General features: G+C 50.8%; 1 protein-coding gene across 5 annotated transcripts; it reads left to right on the forward strand.

Annotated features, from left to right (window-relative positions):
• Nucleotides 1–3,121: 3,121 nt before the first annotated feature.
• NR2F2 (nuclear receptor subfamily 2 group F member 2) lies at nucleotides 3,122–16,550 on the forward strand. 5 transcript variants are annotated; one of them, XM_070619097.1, is made up of 3 exons: nucleotides 3,122–4,131; nucleotides 11,850–12,377; nucleotides 15,074–16,550. In XM_070619097.1, exons 1-3 carry the CDS (start codon nucleotides 4,089–4,091, stop codon nucleotides 15,346–15,348), a joined length of 846 nt encoding a protein of 281 aa, XP_070475198.1. In that variant the 5' UTR covers nucleotides 3,122–4,088; the 3' UTR covers nucleotides 15,349–16,550. The 5 variants fall into 5 exon arrangements, with proteins under 5 accessions (XP_070475198.1, XP_070475184.1, XP_070475211.1 ...); XM_070619083.1 differs by lacking the exon at nucleotides 3,122–4,131 and adding an exon at nucleotides 9,703–10,288; XM_070619110.1 differs by lacking the exon at nucleotides 3,122–4,131 and adding an exon at nucleotides 10,208–10,361.
• The last annotated feature ends 1,352 nt before the right edge of the window (nucleotides 16,551–17,902 follow it).

Below are 17,902 nucleotides of genomic sequence, written 5' to 3' on the forward strand. Positions count from 1 at the left end.
ACCGCGGCGGACTGCCTGCCCCTTGCTGCGCCCTCGCGTCTCCCGTCGAGGAGGGAGGGACGGAGGCCTGCGCCCGGCAGCTCCGCGGCGGTGGTCGGGCCGCCCCCCTCGAGGCTTGCTCCCCCCTCTCGGCATCGCCAAATCCCTGAAAGCCCCGGCCCCCTTCGTCACCCGGGGGGCTTCTAATCACTCCGTATCGATTTCCCTAACTCTTTTCATCCCGTTGAAGACACATCTTAAAACACTCCAGCCCGGAGTGTGCTCTGGGCTTTATCCACACTAATAAAATGATTTACCCTTCTCTCTGCGCTCTCCTCACAGAGGAAAATCGTTCGAGCCCCGGCTATTTGTGTGTGATCAGTAAATATTTAGTGCGGTGACATCCTCAGCTAGGCTTCAGATCGATTCGGGGCCCACCGGGAGGTGCGCACGGTCCGGGCGGGGCCGCACCGAGCCCGCCGAGGGGTCTCCTCCCGCCCTCGCCGCCGGCCGCTGATTTACGGCCTTTGCAACCAGCAAAGGGGGGCGAACGCGCTCCTGGAAAATTGGCTTTTCGACCTTTTTACTTTTGACATTCAGCCACCTCCCCAGGCTCTAATTCTCGCCCCCACCTTCCCCCCGCCCCCGACCACAGGCGCCCTGTGCGCCCCGCGCGCCCTTCCAGCCGCAGTGCGCTGCGCTCGTGCCCGCGCGGCCCGGGGACCACCTGTCACAGCCCTGCGCCGCGACGCGGGGAGGCCCAGGCCCCCGCTCTGGGGGTCGTCACCTTCGGGGCGAGATGCACTCCGCCCGCCCACACCTCAGAGGACGGAGAGGGGGTGGAGAAGCGCAGAGCTGCGTTCGCCGACCCAGGAGCCACTCTCCTCGCTACCTTTTCTCCGACTCTGGATCCTTCCCCTACTTCTGCGGCAGGTCCTCGACGCCCCTGGGGCCGGAAGGCGTCGGGTGGGAACTTTACTTTCCTCGCGGAGATGCTCTCGTTTCCTTAGAAGCGAAAAAACGCTTAGTTTGGAGCTGCTGGAAAAGGGCCTCCAACCCTGATCTTGGCTGCCAGAGGGCTGCAGCCGCGGCAGTGGCAGTGTCCGTGTCCCCCGGCCCTCCTGGCCTCCTCGGGCGCACACTCTTTATCGCAGGGCCGCGCCCCGGACCCAGACACCAGGCAATGGGCCCGACTGTGAGTGGGGGCACAGTACGCTCTCGCCCCCTCCTACAGGACCTGCCACCTCTGACGGCTACATTGTCCAAGTAGGAGGATGTAAGGGATACTAACCGCCCCCCACACCCGCCCTCGGGCTCCACTGCTCTTCAGGGTCGGCCAGGGGCGCGGGCCTGAAAGACTCCAACACTGTCGCCCACCTGTTAGCGGGCCTGCTCCCTTCTCACCTGGGGTCCGGGCCTCTGCAATTCCCCGGGGCCCAGGCAGGAAGGTGAGCGACCTTGCGGGGTCCAAGCACCCCTCCCCAACGTTAGCGCCCTCTCTTTTGTCCCACACATGATTTTCTAAACGGCCTTATCTGCAGACTATATCTTTATACTAATGCATACTTAATTGGTCCGTCTTGACTGTCCGTATAAAACAATTTAATTAGGGTGCTTTCTTGCTTTGGAGAGCAAAGAAAAAAAATCTGCCCAGTGCTTATTGTATTTAGCACCAATACAGGCAGAAAATGTAGCACAAGTTTTTGGTTGAAAGAGCACCTCTGTGCCCATTGAAGGGCGTTGATCCGAAAAGACAGAAAGGACAAGTAAAATCGATTTGAAGCGACCCTCTCTGTCCCTTTCACACCATTCAGAAACTCCATTCCTTCTAAGACAAAGACCAGCGCCTTGGGAATTCTCAGGGAAAAAGAGGACTCCAGTCCCACAAGCTTAGGGCACTTTTAAAAATCCTCAATATTGCACTTAAAACCCGCTGTCGGTTCTGTGTCCCCCGCATGCGGGTTGCACAGGCACCCCCTTCGGAAGCGCCGGGCACTATGGTTGACAACCCCCGCTCCTGCGCCTGCTCGGCCTTCTGGCCAGGCCAGACCAGCCTTTTAGGGTTAGTGCAGCCCTCACCTTTGACCCCCAAGATGAGAGTGGCTGCCACACTACAGAGTGCAGAGCTACAACTCAGGCCAAAGTGAAAACCAAATCAAACCATATTTCTCTACTCCCAAACCCAGGGAAATCAGTTCTGGATCCGCTGCCAGAGCCACCTTACCCAATAACCACCTCCACCCTCAACTTTTTTTTCTTCTTTTGCAATGAACTGCCCTAGCCGCCTCTGAAAGCGGGACCTTAAGTTGTTAGGGCTGCGTCTCTGGGTGGCGGTGAGTTGTCCTCCATTAGGAACCCAAATGCCAGGTTATCCGACAGGCGCCCAGGCTGGGGAAGGTGGTCATCGATCAGACCTGGCAGGGAAGGGAGGAGAGGGAGGAGGAGAGAGGAGGGCACGGGAGGGGAGGGGAGAGGCTGGGCTGTGATCACCTTCACCTGCCCTGAGCCCAGCCCCCCTGTTCAACTAACCCTCGACCTTCTGCTGGGGTTAAAGGGGGCGGGGGCGAAAGGGAGGGGGGCACCCCTGAGTTACACAAGTGGCCTCCTTCTATAAGAGAATGAGTTCACCACCTCCCCAGAGGAACCTCACCATCCATCCACTCGGTGTAACTGATGAGACAAACCTCAAGGAAAAACTTCTGTAGCCCATATTTATGGTATTAATGAATAGTTAAAAAAAGATTTACACTTCTTATGATCAATATTCTGAGTTATTTCCCTCAAAGTATATAATTACAGTGTCTTCAGAGTTTTCATCATTGTTTGAGGTGGCAAAACCATTTGTAATTTTCATTAGCCAGTAAACATGTAATTAACATTCAGCACTGTGTTTAACTTAATTCCTGTTTAAGACAAGGACAAGAAGCAGCCGAAGAGCGTTAGTTCCATTTGTCAAGTCTGACATACATCTTACCATAACAGTTTCCTAAAATAAAAGATCCGTGTTTCCCCATTATTCTTCTCTTAAAACAAAACAAAACAAAAAAATCCATTAGTTAAAACTGTATTAAACTGCGAGAGGTGGCATAGTTTATTTTCAGTTTTCGGTAGTTACTGTATTCCTGCTTCCTTTATTCATTTTGGGGGGTGGAGGAAGGGAGGGGGTGAATTAAGCATTCATTATCTGAAGACATGAAATGGGGAACTCCTCCCCCCAAAAGAAATAGGTTTCTTCTTCAGGAAAGTTCTAGAATGGGGACTGGAAAAGGGGGTGCACGAATCTGCAGGGGAGAGGGAAATATCACTTTGGGGGACTTGAGTTAAAAGTAGAAAATGAGGATTCCAACCGATTCCTAGGAAAAATGTTGCCCTCCTGTTTCAAGTTCTATCTTTGAACCAGGGCGAGGGGAGCTTGTCTGCCAGTCTGGGAGGCTGCTGCTTTTTCCCCCTCCTCTCCCACCTCTGTTTTTTTCCAACTTGCTTTAGGATTAGCCTCCATCCCTCTCGACCCCAAACAGTGGAATTTGGCTGTGCCTCGGGTCGTCTTGCTTTGCAATATCGCCTACAGTTGTTGGCGGTTTTCTGCTGAGGCTGAGCCGTTTGCTCCAGCCTCCGACTAAACTCATTAAGTTGGGAGATTTTTTTCAATTGGACGGGTGTTTTTAAAGTCTCGTCTTTCCAGCCCCAAACAAGGTGTAACAACGCACTCTTCCTTCTAAGGAATGAGATGAGAGACAAGGATCACTCCAGACATCTCCTACCTACGGTTTGGGGGTTTTTTTCTTAAAGGCGAGGCTTGCATTCCTCAGCAGCTATGTACAAAGCTCCCTGAAAGCTCGTCTCTCTAAAGTTAGTGTGCAGGGTTTTCCAAGGCTGAGAGCACCTAATACATGGGGAAGCACTTCCTTGAGGTGGAAGATCTCTCCCTTCACCTTTCCTCTTTTTCCCTGCAGGCTAGTGCCTACTTTTTATCAGTTTGCACAATCGCTTAGATAAACATCGAGGAGGAGATTCTCTTTAATTATCAAAGGCACATCTTTTCAGGGGGCCAACAAAGCGTTTATTTCACCCGCCAAACTAAAGGAGAGTTATTCCAGTTTAGAAGGAAGATGCAAGCGGTTTGGGACCTTGAACAAGGCAAATATGGTTTTGGTATGTTTACTTACAGTATTTTTTCTCTCTCTCTCTCCTTTCTCACTTTTCTCCTTGTGCTGTGTGGGGATGGGGATGACTTGGGATTTTTCAAAAAATCGGATTGCTAACGTGTATGAAATGCCTAGGACTGTGGTTTGAGGGGTTCGGGGAAGGGGGGACAGTCAATTCAATGCATTGCCATATTTTATTACATGTGTGCGGTAGGAGAGGTGGTGGAGGGGGGAGAGGGGGAAAATACAATTGCAAAGCTGCCAAAATATGATTAAACCGAAGCGTAAAGACTGCGGTGCCTCCCATCTCCTCGTCCTGTCTCCTCAAACTCATTTCCTTCGATAGAGCAAACTAAAAACCAGTCCTATAAGCGTGTTTTTCCAAGCAATAGACGACTCGGTTTTCTAGCAAAGGAGCTGCTAGGCTCGCACTAAGGATCAGAATTTACTGTTCGATTTGCCTCTGCGCTGCGTTTTGCAACCTTGTGCAACTGACAGCCGGCAGGCGGGGAGGGAGAAAAGCTGTGCCCGGCGCCCTCGGCCGCGGCTCGGGGAGGCGAGCGCTCGGTTAAGCTAGGAGGAGAATCGCAACGAGAAGGGTACTCACCATCGGGCGGGGTGGTGGAGCTGGCGTGCGGATTTCAGGCAAACGTTTACCTTTTTGCTGTCTATTGCAACCGCGTCGGGCTGACTTAAGAAGCAATTCTATGCTCTGTCCAGAACGTTCAAGGAACAGTTCCTCATTTTTAAAAAGCCAGCGAGAGAGACGACAGAGACAGAGAAAGAAAAAGAGAGGAGGGGGTTGAGGGGGACGCACACAAACCCAGTTCAGGGAGAAAAAAAAAAAAATCACCTCTCCGCCAGTGACTCGGGAAATGCAGAGGTGGCGAGATCCGAGTGCGGTCCAACCAAGCCAGAGCCAATTAATTTTAAATCCTGAAGAATTATTCAGATTAAAATGTACAGAAGTTTCATTCTCCTATGCCTACGTGAGCCCAAAGTCGTTTCCCTTTAAGAGCTCCTTTTCTTTTAAAGTTGAATTTTAGGCAGCGAGGACTCTTACACTAGGGGGCAGACAGATACTGTACTTGCTCCAATCTTAAGCAATTTTTTCCCTCCCAGCATATGCTCTGATTTAGCACTGTAAATTTTTCAGAGGACCCAACTCTGACAGCCCCTGGTGATTTTCAAAGTACCACAAGCCAGTGGTTAAAAATTGCATTGACTTGGAAGTTCAGAGGGACACAATGGAAGCCCCTTTCCCTATTCATGGAGCTCCAGTGTGGTGGAAGAGAAAAACACACACGGACTAGATTGAGGGAAAAGAGGAATTCAATGAATCCTGGTGGACAGAACTGGCTTCTACTGAGTTCAGAGTTAAATTCAGCATTTGCTGGGGTCTGTATTCATATTGTGATTTAATTTGTGAAGAATTACAGCCGTCAGGCCACATTCTGCAAGAAAATCATATTCCTGGGTGGGTTTTCTTTTTTTCACCCCAGAGTAAGACAAATGTTTTTCCAACTTTCTCCAGCCAAATTAAAGCTTGCCATTCGTCTCATTAAAATAAATTTACATCTGCAATAAAAGACTGGGCTGCATTTTTAAAAAAATAGTAACAACATATTGATATTTATCTTTTGGTCTTAGAGCTGTTTTATTCAGGGGAAATGAGCATCTCTAAAGAAGGCATTTTAAAATATTTTCCCCTCTTTTTTCTTCTCAGTCTGCAATTCTCTCTCTTCTTCTATGCAGTAAAATTAACTACAATTTTTACAGGATTTTGTTTCCTTTGTAATAGCATCCCCATTACCAAATGAGTCCTAAAATACACAGCGAAACACCTCTGACTTCATGGCAGCCCTGTGGTCGTGTGCCTAGCAGGCTCCAGTTCTGTTGGAGATGGTTGGGAAATTCTTCATTTTAAATCTGAGGCCATCAGAGCATACTTGAAACAGCAAAAATCTCTAAGTGGACTGGGAAAGCTCTTCCTCCTCAAATTTTCCCACTGCATGTTTGTAAAAGGTGATCTTGCTATGGAGGCTTCTGCACTTAAGAAGCAAGATTAAGATTTCCCTATAATCAATTGTTCTCATCTTCTATTAAATTGAGATGGGAATGCCCATTAGATTTCCTATCTCAACCCCAGCCCCACCACACCTCTGCTGAGTTTGCAGACAATCTACTGACATTTGCAGCATTAGGTAATTCTTCAAATCATAGAGGTTGAAAGAGAGGGAGAAAAAAAATCTTCACTGAAAATGATTTCTTTTCCATCCTTCTTGTCCTCTTTAGGAGAAAGTTATGTTGTGTCTCTAATCAACCTGAAATTCTCTGCCTAGCTTCGCTCTGTGGCAATCTCATTACACACCAGGTTTATGATAGTTCAGTGTCCACTATAGGTCTTTTTTTTTTTTTTTTTTTTTTTTACAACTCTCATACATTCCCAGCACCTGCAGCTCTAGTGAAATATGTGATTTCAGCGGAGAAAGGGTAAGGGCTCAGAAGGTTTCAGGAATGAAGCGTCAAGAGGATTTTTCCTTCTCTAAAAACTAGCTCCTATCTGCCTGTATCTTCCCTTAGTTTCTACCTTGTATTCTGCCTGTGTGTGTGAAGGGTGTTAAGTGCAAAACGCAATCTCCGCATGTCAGTTATATGGATGGTTTACTTATTTTTTAAATCCTGCCACTCTTCAATTTTTTGAACTATCGAGGATGCTTTCTTTTGGTTGTTAATTTACTATTTATATGTGTTCACGTTTCCTGAAGCTCAGCATGTTTTGTGTAAAATATTTTAATTGTTCATAAACCCGGTTGGCTTGCCAGTTTACAGTTTTTTCTTGGTGCAAAATGTGTAGGATGGAGTCACAATTTTCTTCTATACATGTGGAATAATCATCATCCACTAACTTGTCATAATCAAACAAAAAGGTTACTGTGTTGAAATAAAGTGTGTTCTGGGGGGGGCGATTCTAGGTGTTTGATGTTTAAAACCAAATGTCCTGTACCTCAGAGACACAACTGTGTCGACGATTTTAGCACATGGAGCAAAACGGTAGAGGCTAGAAGCTGTTCTTATTGCAGTGGATCCCTTGAGAGAGAATATGGCTTGTGTGTGGTTCTTGTGAGTTGTACTTGCTATTATTCCCAATTTGGGGCAGAATCTCTGGGTGTATTTTAATGATTGTATGAATGCTTAAAAGGAACTTGAGAAACAATGAAGTCGGTACTCAACTGTTCTATGACCTAGCAGCATAGTCGCTGAAGTCTTTGTCTGTGTACATTGACAAATGTGCATCTGATGCGTGTGCACTTACATATGTGTACAGAGGGTACGCACAAGGGAGGCTGGGAGGCTGCCTCCGCTTGTCCATCAGCGAGCAGAACGGTCTTTTCTGCTCTCACCACAACTGGGTGTGTGGCAGGACGTTGGCTTGCAAGTTAGCCAAAACTAACGAAAGAGGATAAAGTTGAGGAAAACTGATTTTAATTGCGTCATGACAACGAGATGAAGTCTACTCCTGATTCTCAGCATCCGAGATGCTTTATGCGAGCAATTAAAATGTCAGGCCACATACCTGTGAAATGTTAACTCTACAAGGAAAAGACAGATACTGAACGGCTTTTCTCCTCTAAAAAAGAAAAAAAAAAAGTGAGCCACCAAACCAAGCAAGTGATCAGAGTTGATTAAGAGAAGGGTCTACCATCACCCGGATTTGACCAAATCATTCGTTTGGAAAACGCCTGCAAGCTCGGTGCGCGGCACCTTCCCATCCCCACCCACTACCCTTCTGCAAAGAAACCGGGCAACTTTTCTCTTTCTCTGGCATTGTGGGCACAAAGATACGCCGGGAGTCCCGGGTGGTGCGCGAGCGGCGGATTCCGTGGCATCGCCAAGTTGCGAGAGGCGAAGTCCTCGATTCCATCCAAAGCCTCTCGCGGAGCCTTTAAGAGGCGTTGTGTGTGCGCGCCGCGCTCCTCTCCCCGCTGGGGCGGAAACCTGGAGTGCGGGGCGCGGAGAGCGCGGGGGCCGCGCGGCCCGGGCCGGCAGGAGCCCATCCCCCGCTCGGCTGCGGCGGCAGCGCGGCCGCCCCCTCCCCGCCCCCCTCGCCCCCCGCGCGCCCCGCGCCGCGTCCGCGACGCCGCTCGCGCTAGGACCGGGCTGCGCCCGCGGCCGCCATGGCGGGGCCGCCGCGCTCCGGCCAATGACGGCGAGGGGGCGGCGCGCGCGCGCCTGGCCAGGCCAACCCCGGCTGCTGCCTTATAAGGCGCGCCGTCGCCATGGCAACGTGCGCTAAGTTGCAGCAGTCGTGTCAAAGTTCACTATATAGAGAGCTCAGTGAGCTGATCGCGGAGAAGCCACTTCTGCCAGCCCCGGCGCCTATAAATCGCATTCCCTCCCGCGCCCCCCTTTTTAGCATATTTGATCACTTTGATTCTCTGTTCTTTTCTCTCCGCGGTGTGTGTGTGCGTGCGCGCGTGTGCGTTTTCTTCTCCTCCTCCTCCTCTCCCCGAGTTGCCTCCTTTCTCCGGGTGCCGTGCTGCCTTTTTTCCCCTCTTTCATTCTTTCTCTCCGTCTTTTTCTCCCCCCTCTGCGCACGAAGGATGTGCTTCTAGGTGGTGATCTGCCCTCCTCTCTCTCTTTTATCATTTCTCCCCCGCCGCCGGCGAGTTGACTCTTTCCCTATGTGTGTGAGGCGGCGGCGGCAGCAGCAGCAGCAGCGGCGGCTCCGGCGGCGGCAACAGCGGCAGCAGCGGCTTCAGCGGCGGCGGCGGCGCTAGACGCGGCGGCTCCGGGCCCGACCCGGCGGCTTCGGCGGCGGCTCCGGCGGCGGCGGCGGCACGAGCGGCCCGCAGGGAGCGGCGAGCGGCCTCCATCCGGCGAAAGCGGGCGGCGGCGGCCGGAGCGAGCGAGGCGCGCGCCGGGCGCCCGGGGCAGGCGGCGGCGGCGGCCCAGCGCCAGGACGACGCCGCGCAGCGCCCGACGCGGACCACTTTCATGCTGATTCCCCCGGACCCGGGCAGCGCTCCGGCCACTCCGCGGGCCGCCGGCCTCCGCCCCGGCCTGCCCGGCTCTCTGGGCGCGCCCGCGACCGGCGCCTCCGCTCTCCTAGTCCTCCTGATTTCGATGGCTTTCCTGAATGGCTGACTGTGGGCTGCCCTGGACTTGGCCCCCGGACAGTCGCCTCTCCTCCTCCTCCTCTTCCTCCTCCTCTTCCTCCTCCTCCTCCAACTCCTCGGCACACCAGCTCTGAGAGCGAGAGAGTGAACGAGAGAGGGAGGGAGAGCGAGCGAGCGAGATCTTTGGAGAGATTTTTTTTTTTTTTTTTTGCCTCCTACTTCTGTCTTGAAGCCAGACAATCGACTTACAGCTCTCCCTCCCCTCCCTCTCTCTCCACGTTCTGCTGCCACTCGCTCTCCCCTGGCCCCATCCCCTCCCCTCCCGGCGGAAAGCCCCCCGAAACCAACAAAGCTGAGCCGAGGGAAACAAACAAAACAAACACACCGGGCCAGACAAGCAATCGACAAAACTTTGCAAAAGCAGAAACAAAAAAGGAAAAACTAACCAACCTCAACCAACCAGCCCCCGAGACACCCGGGGCGCCCTCCCGCGCCCTCTCGCACCCTCGCGCACACAAAAGGCGGCGCCGGAGCCCGAGACCCGGGAGCCGCCGCCGCCCGCAGCCAGGGGAGCAGGAAGTCCGGACGCGGCCCCCATAGATATGGCAATGGTAGTCAGCACGTGGCGCGACCCCCAGGACGAGGTGCCCGGCTCGCAGGGCAGCCAGGCCTCGCAGGCGCCGCCCGTGCCCGGCCCGCCGCCCGGCGCCCCGCACACGCCACAGACGCCCGGCCAAGGGGGCCCGGCCAGCACGCCGGCCCAGACGGCGGCCGGCGGCCAGGGCGGCCCTGGCGGCCCGGGCGGCGACAAGCAGCAGCAGCAGCAGCACATCGAGTGCGTGGTGTGCGGGGACAAGTCGAGCGGCAAGCACTACGGCCAGTTCACGTGCGAGGGCTGCAAGAGCTTCTTCAAGCGCAGTGTGCGGAGGAACCTGAGCTACACGTGCCGCGCCAACCGGAACTGTCCCATCGACCAGCACCACCGCAACCAGTGCCAGTACTGCCGCCTCAAAAAGTGCCTCAAAGTGGGCATGAGACGGGAAGGTATCGGCCTCTCATTTCTTCCCCCTCGCCTGGGGTCCCGGGGCCCTGGGTGCGTTTGGCTAGCCTGCTCTGGGTAAGGACACAGAAGCCCCAAGCTCTTCTCTTCGTATTGCAGCTGCAAGGGGGTTTATACTAGAAGCAAGTTCTGCACTGGAACCTAGACCCCCAAATCCGCATGCTTTGGCCGACTGATTTCCTCCTCTACTCTCTCTTCGGGCTGTTTCCATTTTCTTTGCATTGATTGCAAGTTCATCCGAGTTCGCCTTTCTGCAAGGGATGGGGTGTTGTTGTTGTTGTTGTTTTAAAGCCTGGTTTACTTCTCTCTCTTTCCTCTCAGTTTCTCTCTCTCCTTCTTTTTCCTGCATGTTCAACATATGTCCCTCCTCCCCACCCCTCTCCCCAACCCCCACCCTCTCAAAAAAAAACCAACCTGAGATTGTACTTTTGTACAGGAGGTTCAAATTACAAATGGCAATTTTATGCACTTCGCCGTATTAACGCTGCCGCCCGGGCAGCGCTCATGTGACCCTCCGTGGATTAACATTCTGCTAAAAAAAAAAAAAATACCTCGGTTTTCTTTTTTCCTTTCACTTTTGAAAGGAGGAGAGCGCGATAGGGAGTAGGGAGAGGGTGGGCGAGGGGCCCTGGGCGGCTGCTTTCGCTCTGCGCGAGTTGGGTCTTTGTGATCGAAAATTCGCCGAGCGCCGCGAGCCGTGCTCGGCCAATGGCGCGCTGGGCGCCGGGCGCGGGCTCCGGGCTGGGGCGAGCGAACGCCGGGGTTTCTTTGTGTTTCTGCGAGAGCGACTCGCCCGGTCCGGCGACACATAACAGCCCCAGCCGGAGCCTCACCGGCTTTCCCCGGCCCTCACGGGCCCTGCCCGGGCTGCGCCGGCGCCGGCCGCCCGCTCCCCGCCTCTCCCCAGCTTCCTCTCGCCTCGGCCGGCCTCTCTCTCCGCCCTCTCTCTCCATCTCCCTCTCCGAGCACACTGATGAGGCTGCGGCCAGACCGCGGCTCTCCGCTCGTCTCGCCGGGGTTCCGCTCCGGGCTGCGGCCGGGGCTGCGGGGCATGGGGGAGAATGGTTCGGGGTGGCCACAGGCCGTCTGGGGTGAACCGTTGTGTCTTTTGCAAAAGCGTCTCACCCTCCCCCCGGACTCGCCCCTCCCGCTCCCTCTCCTCCAATCAATAAGAAATATCAGCTGTTTAGCAGTAAAGAAGAAAGATGCCCCCAGAATGCTACATCCCGCCCACAGTGCCGGGACCCCGAGGCAAGGTGGCCAATTCTGGGGCTTCGGCGGCCCAGCCCCGGGCGGGCCTCGGAGGCAAGTGTGCCGCTCTGGCCGCCAGAGCTTGCCTGGGTAGTGGTTGGAGAGGAGTGCCGCCGGGCTCCCGGTGACTCCCAGGTCTGTGGCCCTGGCGCGCTTGTGAGAGGGACAGGCCTGGCTGCTCGGCTCGGCGCGGGGTCTGGGTCAGGCGGAGGTCGGGCTGGGGCAGACCCTGCCGGGGGAGCTGGGGAACAAGGCTGGTCATTAACTGTGGAATGTCTCCTTTCCTCCCCGCAGCGGTGCAGAGGGGCAGGATGCCGCCCACCCAGCCGACCCACGGGCAGTTTGCGCTGACCAACGGGGACCCCCTCAACTGCCACTCGTACCTGTCCGGATATATTTCTCTGCTGCTGCGCGCCGAGCCCTATCCCACGTCGCGCTTCGGCAGCCAGTGCATGCAGCCCAACAACATCATGGGCATCGAGAACATTTGCGAACTGGCCGCTCGGATGCTCTTCAGCGCCGTCGAGTGGGCCCGGAACATCCCCTTCTTCCCTGACCTGCAGATCACCGACCAGGTGGCCCTGCTTCGCCTCACCTGGAGCGAGCTGTTCGTGCTGAACGCGGCCCAGTGCTCCATGCCCCTCCACGTCGCCCCGCTCCTGGCCGCCGCCGGCCTACATGCCTCGCCCATGTCCGCCGACCGGGTGGTCGCCTTTATGGACCACATACGGATCTTCCAAGAGCAAGTGGAGAAGCTCAAAGCGCTGCACGTCGACTCCGCCGAGTACAGCTGCCTCAAGGCCATAGTCCTGTTCACCTCAGGTAGGAAGGAGCCCTGCCCAAGCTCATGCCCAAGAGCTCCTAGCCCAGAGTTAGGGCCCAGAGAACTTGAGAGTCCTCAGAGCCAGCTCCACTTTCCCCTTGAAAGGCCAAACTGTTGAGTGCAACTGGAAGTGGGAACTTGGTATAGCTCCTGGGCGCCACTAGGCCTGTCCTGGGGAGTGGAGAGGAAGGCTGCGATGCAGGAAGGATGCTTCAGGCACAGACTCTCCAAATGGGCCATGGGGAAGCCTCTCAGGCCTGCTGCCCTCCTGCCAGACTGGGATGCATGCTCCTGCTCCCTCCCTTAGCCCAGGCCCTCTGGGCCAGCTGAGCCTGTGGAATCTCCTCTACCGCAGGGCACCCTGGCTGAGCCTCTAGGAGATGCCCCGGGCACTGGAGCAGTCCTGGCATCATCCCTGCAGGGAAAAGTTTGCCCCTTCAGGGGAAAATTTGCCTGCTAACTCAGTGGGAGTTAGAGCTTCAGGCAATTCCAACTGGAGGGCAGCAATTTTCAAAATCATATTCCTTTAAAAACAGCGCAGACTGCCAGGAGAGGGGCAAGAGCTGTCAGGAAGGGGCAGGAGGCAGAAAGGGGCCCCCAGAAGTCTTCAGAATGTCTGCAGGGGGTGGAAGACTGTGGCCTCTTGCTTCCTCTGCCCAGGCAAACACTTAAGGCAATTTTCAAACAACTCAAGCAGATGCCAACTTGGACTGGCTGTGAATGTTGCCCGAAATATAAAATCATCATTGACTGCATTATGAAATCTAATTGGTTTGCCTGTAGTTTAACCTGTGTGCGTAAGAGATCTAATATTAATTAACTCTTGAGGCCAAATGATTTTTGAAGGTGTCTGGCTTTCCACTTTGGGCCACACCTGAGCCTTTTGGCTGCCTTCAGGCTGAGTTCAGCATAGCCCAGGTGGGTGGAAATCAGCCCCTCCACATCCTTGTTCTAAGTTGTCAGCTGATCCCTTTGTCATGGCAGAGAGGGAAAAGGGGTCCCGATTTGGAATAACCAACATTTGGATGTTGAGAGGGCTTGGAACCTACTCACCCACTGCAGTATTTCCAGCTTGTAATCAGGACAGTAGGAGAGCTGTGTAGTTCGTGTGGCAGACAAAAAGACCCACAATCCCTTCCTTATTGTTTGAAGGAAACCTGGGGACCCAAGTCATTAGCTGAATCTATTGCAAGTTCTGAGTCCTTAACCCACTGTCTTTGATACATTGCTGCTTTGCACATAAAATCGTCCCACAGCCACCCCAAATTCTGCCTTCCAAAGTCCTTAGGTAATCAATTAAAGGGCAGTGTCTGGGCAAGGAAGAGCTGTATGCAAAGGCTTGGATCTGGATTATTTTTCTCAGGGGACCTGTCATAACTAGAACGTTTGCCTGATGCAAATGTACAGGCATATTCCCCTGCCCCACAGCCACCTTCACTGTCCCACAGCCTCACGCCCAGCCCACCTTCCCAGATGGCGGGGTGCTTGTTAATTTCTTGATATCACTGTTAGCTCTTAGCCTTACCCTTGGTCTTTCAAGGAAAGAAATGCCTGATACTGTCGTAACAGTTTAATTTATTACTATTTGCAAAATGTAGAGGCCTGTGTAGAGAATGCAAATTGCCTCACAAAGAGATAAAGCTTCCTGTTATCTGATTCAGAGGGAGACACAAGGTACCCATGCAGAGGGAAAGAGTCCTGTGCAAACAGATCTTTAAATTCCTGATCACAGACACCTATGCATTCTGTAGACATGCAGAGTCCTAGATACACACATGAGGAGCTTGCATGTGTGTTCTGGCTCTGGGGTGGAGGTGGTGGCAGCTGTTTTTGAAGATCTGTTTTAAGGCTTCACGATATGCATGTGTTAGCCCCAGTCTTGTCTGGGGAGCCCCAAAAGGTCAGGTCACAACCTGCACCGCCTTCAGTGAGAAGCCTCTCATTTCAAAGGCACTTATTGTATTTTCACGTATCCGAAAAAGAAAAGTGTTTTCCTGAAGATAACGGGGAGGGAGGTTCTTCTTAGAGGGACTTGGGTTTAAAAAAATATGTGTAAAGGGGAGTGGGAGAAAAAGAGAGAGAGAAGAAAAGGGGGGAAAAGAAACAGCTCAAATGAACAGAGAGATCACAGTTTGCATGGCTGCCCTTCAATAGGCTAAACTGACAAGATCAGTTTTAAAGGGCCACTTAAATCAGTTTCAAAGACTGGAGAAAAATGAGTCGCCCTCTTTGGGGAGAATCTGAGGCTGGGTCGTGGTCGCCATTGCTGGGGGCTGGGCCAAGTTGTTGCCCACCCCCACTATATAATTATAAGCCAAACTATTATTTACAGAGGAGGAGGGGGAGGAGTACTGGCAGTTTTGGTTTCATCTGTTTGTCTGTCTGTTTACTGACTTGAGCCAGATTCACCCAATGCACTTTGCTTGGGCCTCCCAGTGACCAAGCCCGAGGACTGGGACAGTGGAAGCCTGCAGCACACTGGTCTGTGTTTTCTTTTAAAGCAAATACCCCAGGACCATCTCCTGCTCTCCCCGCCCCCCTCCAGGTTTTCAGTACTGAGGCATTTGCTCCAGCGCCGGTTGGGGCAGTTTGACAGAGCACTGTGCACACACCTCATGTGACCCATTTCAAACCTCTTAATCTGATGACTGAATTCTTCTTCTTCTTCTTCTTTTTTTTTTAAACTTTCTTCCAGATGCCTGTGGTCTCTCTGATGTAGCCCATGTGGAAAGCTTGCAGGAAAAGTCCCAGTGTGCTTTGGAAGAATACGTTAGGAGTCAGTACCCGAACCAACCAACGCGATTCGGAAAGCTTTTGCTTCGCCTCCCTTCCCTCCGCACGGTCTCCTCCTCAGTCATAGAGCAATTGTTTTTCGTCCGTTTGGTAGGTAAAACCCCCATCGAAACCCTCATCCGGGATATGTTACTGTCCGGCAGCAGTTTTAACTGGCCGTATATGGCAATTCAATAAATAAATAAATCAAAATAAGAAAGGGGAGTGAAACAGAGAGAAAGAAAAGGCAAAAGACTGGTTTGTTTGCTTAAATTCCTTCTGTTAAGAAAGGATATAAAAGGATGTTACAAGTTTGCTAAAAGAAGAGAGGGGAAGAATTTAATGGACTGTGAATTTCAAAAAAAAAGACTGTCAAATGAACTTTTACAGAATGCATTAAAAAAAAACTCCTGTGTCGGTCAGAACAACTTGCTACTTATCATTTTTGTATAAAAAGGAAATTAGTCTTTTTCTTTTTTTGGTAAATTTTTGAAAAATATTGCTAAAAGTGCATTTAAGGAGATTGGGAGAAAATTAGCAGAATGGAGAAAGTAAGTCTTTTTTTTTTTTTTCCAAATTATTAATTGTCCTGTGTCTATGTACCTCTAGCTGTTCTTTTTTGTACTTTTCTGGTTCCAAACCAGTTTATTCTGTGGTTCTATAATAAGTTTTGATATAATCTTGGCTTCTTAAAAACTGTGTATCCTTAAAATATATGTTCTGCAAGAATTAAAACTGAGTCCATGAAAATACCATAGGAAGAGATAAAACTTTAAAAGGCAACTCAAAGATGATGGAAACGCACTTAGAAGTGGTGACCAAAAATTTTAGGTGAAGTTGAGCACTCTAATTTGAGAACTGGAGGAACCACATACAACACTTAACTTCCCCTATCCTGGCCTCCCCCCCCCCAAAAAAAAACCCCACCATGACAAACCTAGCTTTTTAAAAATATTTTAAGAAAGAGAATGAACTGTGGAATTTATTGGCAGCCAAGGAATGTGTCCAAGACACATGCTGAGGTTTTGAATAAAAAGTGAACTTTTGTAATTTGAATTGGGTCCCGCTTAGTTCTTGAATTGTTATGAAAATCCTATATCTGTTTGTATATTTGCAAACCCTTTGTATTATAATTGTTGATATTTTCCCTTTTTAAAAAATACCATTGAAATCAGCATGACAAAATAACACTGTTGGCACTTATAGATAACGTGATTGATTCAGTATCTTAGAGTTTACAGTTTGTGTTTTAAAAAAAACTGAAGGTTTTTTTTTAAGTGCAACATTTCTGTATACTGTAAAAGTTATAATAACTGAACTGTTTGGTCGAGTCTTTGTGTGTTATATTCCAAGGAAAATTGAAAGTATTCAGAAATTAAAATATTATTTGATATCTGAAACCTGTTTGGCTGTCCCCACTCACTGTCTTTCCATCGAGAAGAGCCCCTGTGAGCTCTCCCTGAGCCGGGCCTGGGGGCTCTATTTATTTTCTCCCCTCAGTTAGTTTGTTCAAAGGTGGACTAGTGTATTTGCCTGTCTAATTTGGGTGTGTGTGGGGGGGAGCTGAAGTTAATGGTTTATCTATGGTTTAGGAAGTGCCATACTGATACAGTAAACCACCCCCATTCACCTAATCCTCCTTTTAATTAAAAATGGATTTTCCAGGAAAAAAAAAAAGGGCCCTTATATTTGTCACACTTAAGTGCCTGCTTAGGGAAGGTATTGTGAAAAGTATTAGAAATCTTGAGATCAGTATCTATTTTATGATCAGAAAAAAATACTGTTTTGTACATTTCTGACAGTTACGCAGAAGACCGTTCAAGCAAGCTAATCACAGCATTGTAAATAGAGGGCAGTTGTTTGCAATGAGTTTTTCCTTAAGTAGGTGTGATCTTTAAAAATATTCTGTGGTTCTCATCTAGCGTGGTTGTTGAGAGGATTTCAAATTCAGTGATATAGCTTCTAGCGCTGAAGGGTCTGTTTTTAATGTATATATGACAACTTGCAGTTGGTCTGCCTTCCCCTCCCCCTTTTACGTTCATTCTGTGAGAGCATGACCACAGGTCAAGGGAATCTTTTCCAGTGGAGTTATGTACATAGAAACACATCGACATTTTGACATTTCAGATTGTGTAGATACAATCTGTCCTGCTCTTGGGATCCTTTGTCCTTAGAAGCCAAATTAAGAAAAAGAAGAGAAAAAAGAAGGGAGGAACTTTACATGGTGTGCTGATTTGGAAGTAGTAACTATTTTGTTTTGGAGTCTTTTTCCCCCCCTCTTTCTCTTTTCCTGGTTTGGAGGAAGCTCAGTGTGTGGGAGCTTGCAATTTTGTTCTTGTTGAGGCTTTCCAGCATCCCCCCCCCTTCATTATGTTGTGGTTTAATTTTAAAAGGGGGTGGGTAGGGGAGGTGAAAGAAAAGGGATCATTTTGTAAAGTGTATTAAACTTTGATACTCAGTTCCAGCCAATACATGTAGACCAGAAAAATCTGTCTGATTTGTGCATTTGAGCAGAGTTCTCCATCTGACCCTCAGCTTCTTTCTGTAGATATATACATACATAAATATAAGTATGTTCTTACGGCAGAATGTCGCTGACCTTTAGGTCGAGGTTTTCTCGGTTGTTGTTTATTTTCTCCTCTTGCAAGTGCTATCCCATGTGAGTGTGTGAAGTTTCTCTAATAAGTAAAACACAGGCCCTTTTCCTTGTTTGTTTTGTGTTAGTTTATTGTAAACAGCCATTTGTTGTAAA

Source organism: Equus przewalskii, chromosome 1 (assembly GCF_037783145.1).
Source record: "Equus przewalskii isolate Varuska chromosome 1, EquPr2, whole genome shotgun sequence".
Classification (NCBI taxonomy): Eukaryota; Metazoa; Chordata; class Mammalia; order Perissodactyla; family Equidae; genus Equus; species Equus przewalskii.

Coding starts and splice junctions, on each gene's coding strand:
- NR2F2 (XM_070619083.1), top strand. CDS start 9,847: ATGGCAATGGTAGTCAGCACGTGGCGCGACCCCCAGGACGAGGTGCCC. Junction 10,289..11,849: donor AGTGGGCATGAGACGGGAAG/GTATCGGCCTCT, acceptor TCCTCCCCGCAG/CGGTGCAGAGGGGCAGGATG. Junction 12,378..15,073: donor CATAGTCCTGTTCACCTCAG/GTAGGAAGGAGC, acceptor ACTTTCTTCCAG/ATGCCTGTGGTCTCTCTGAT.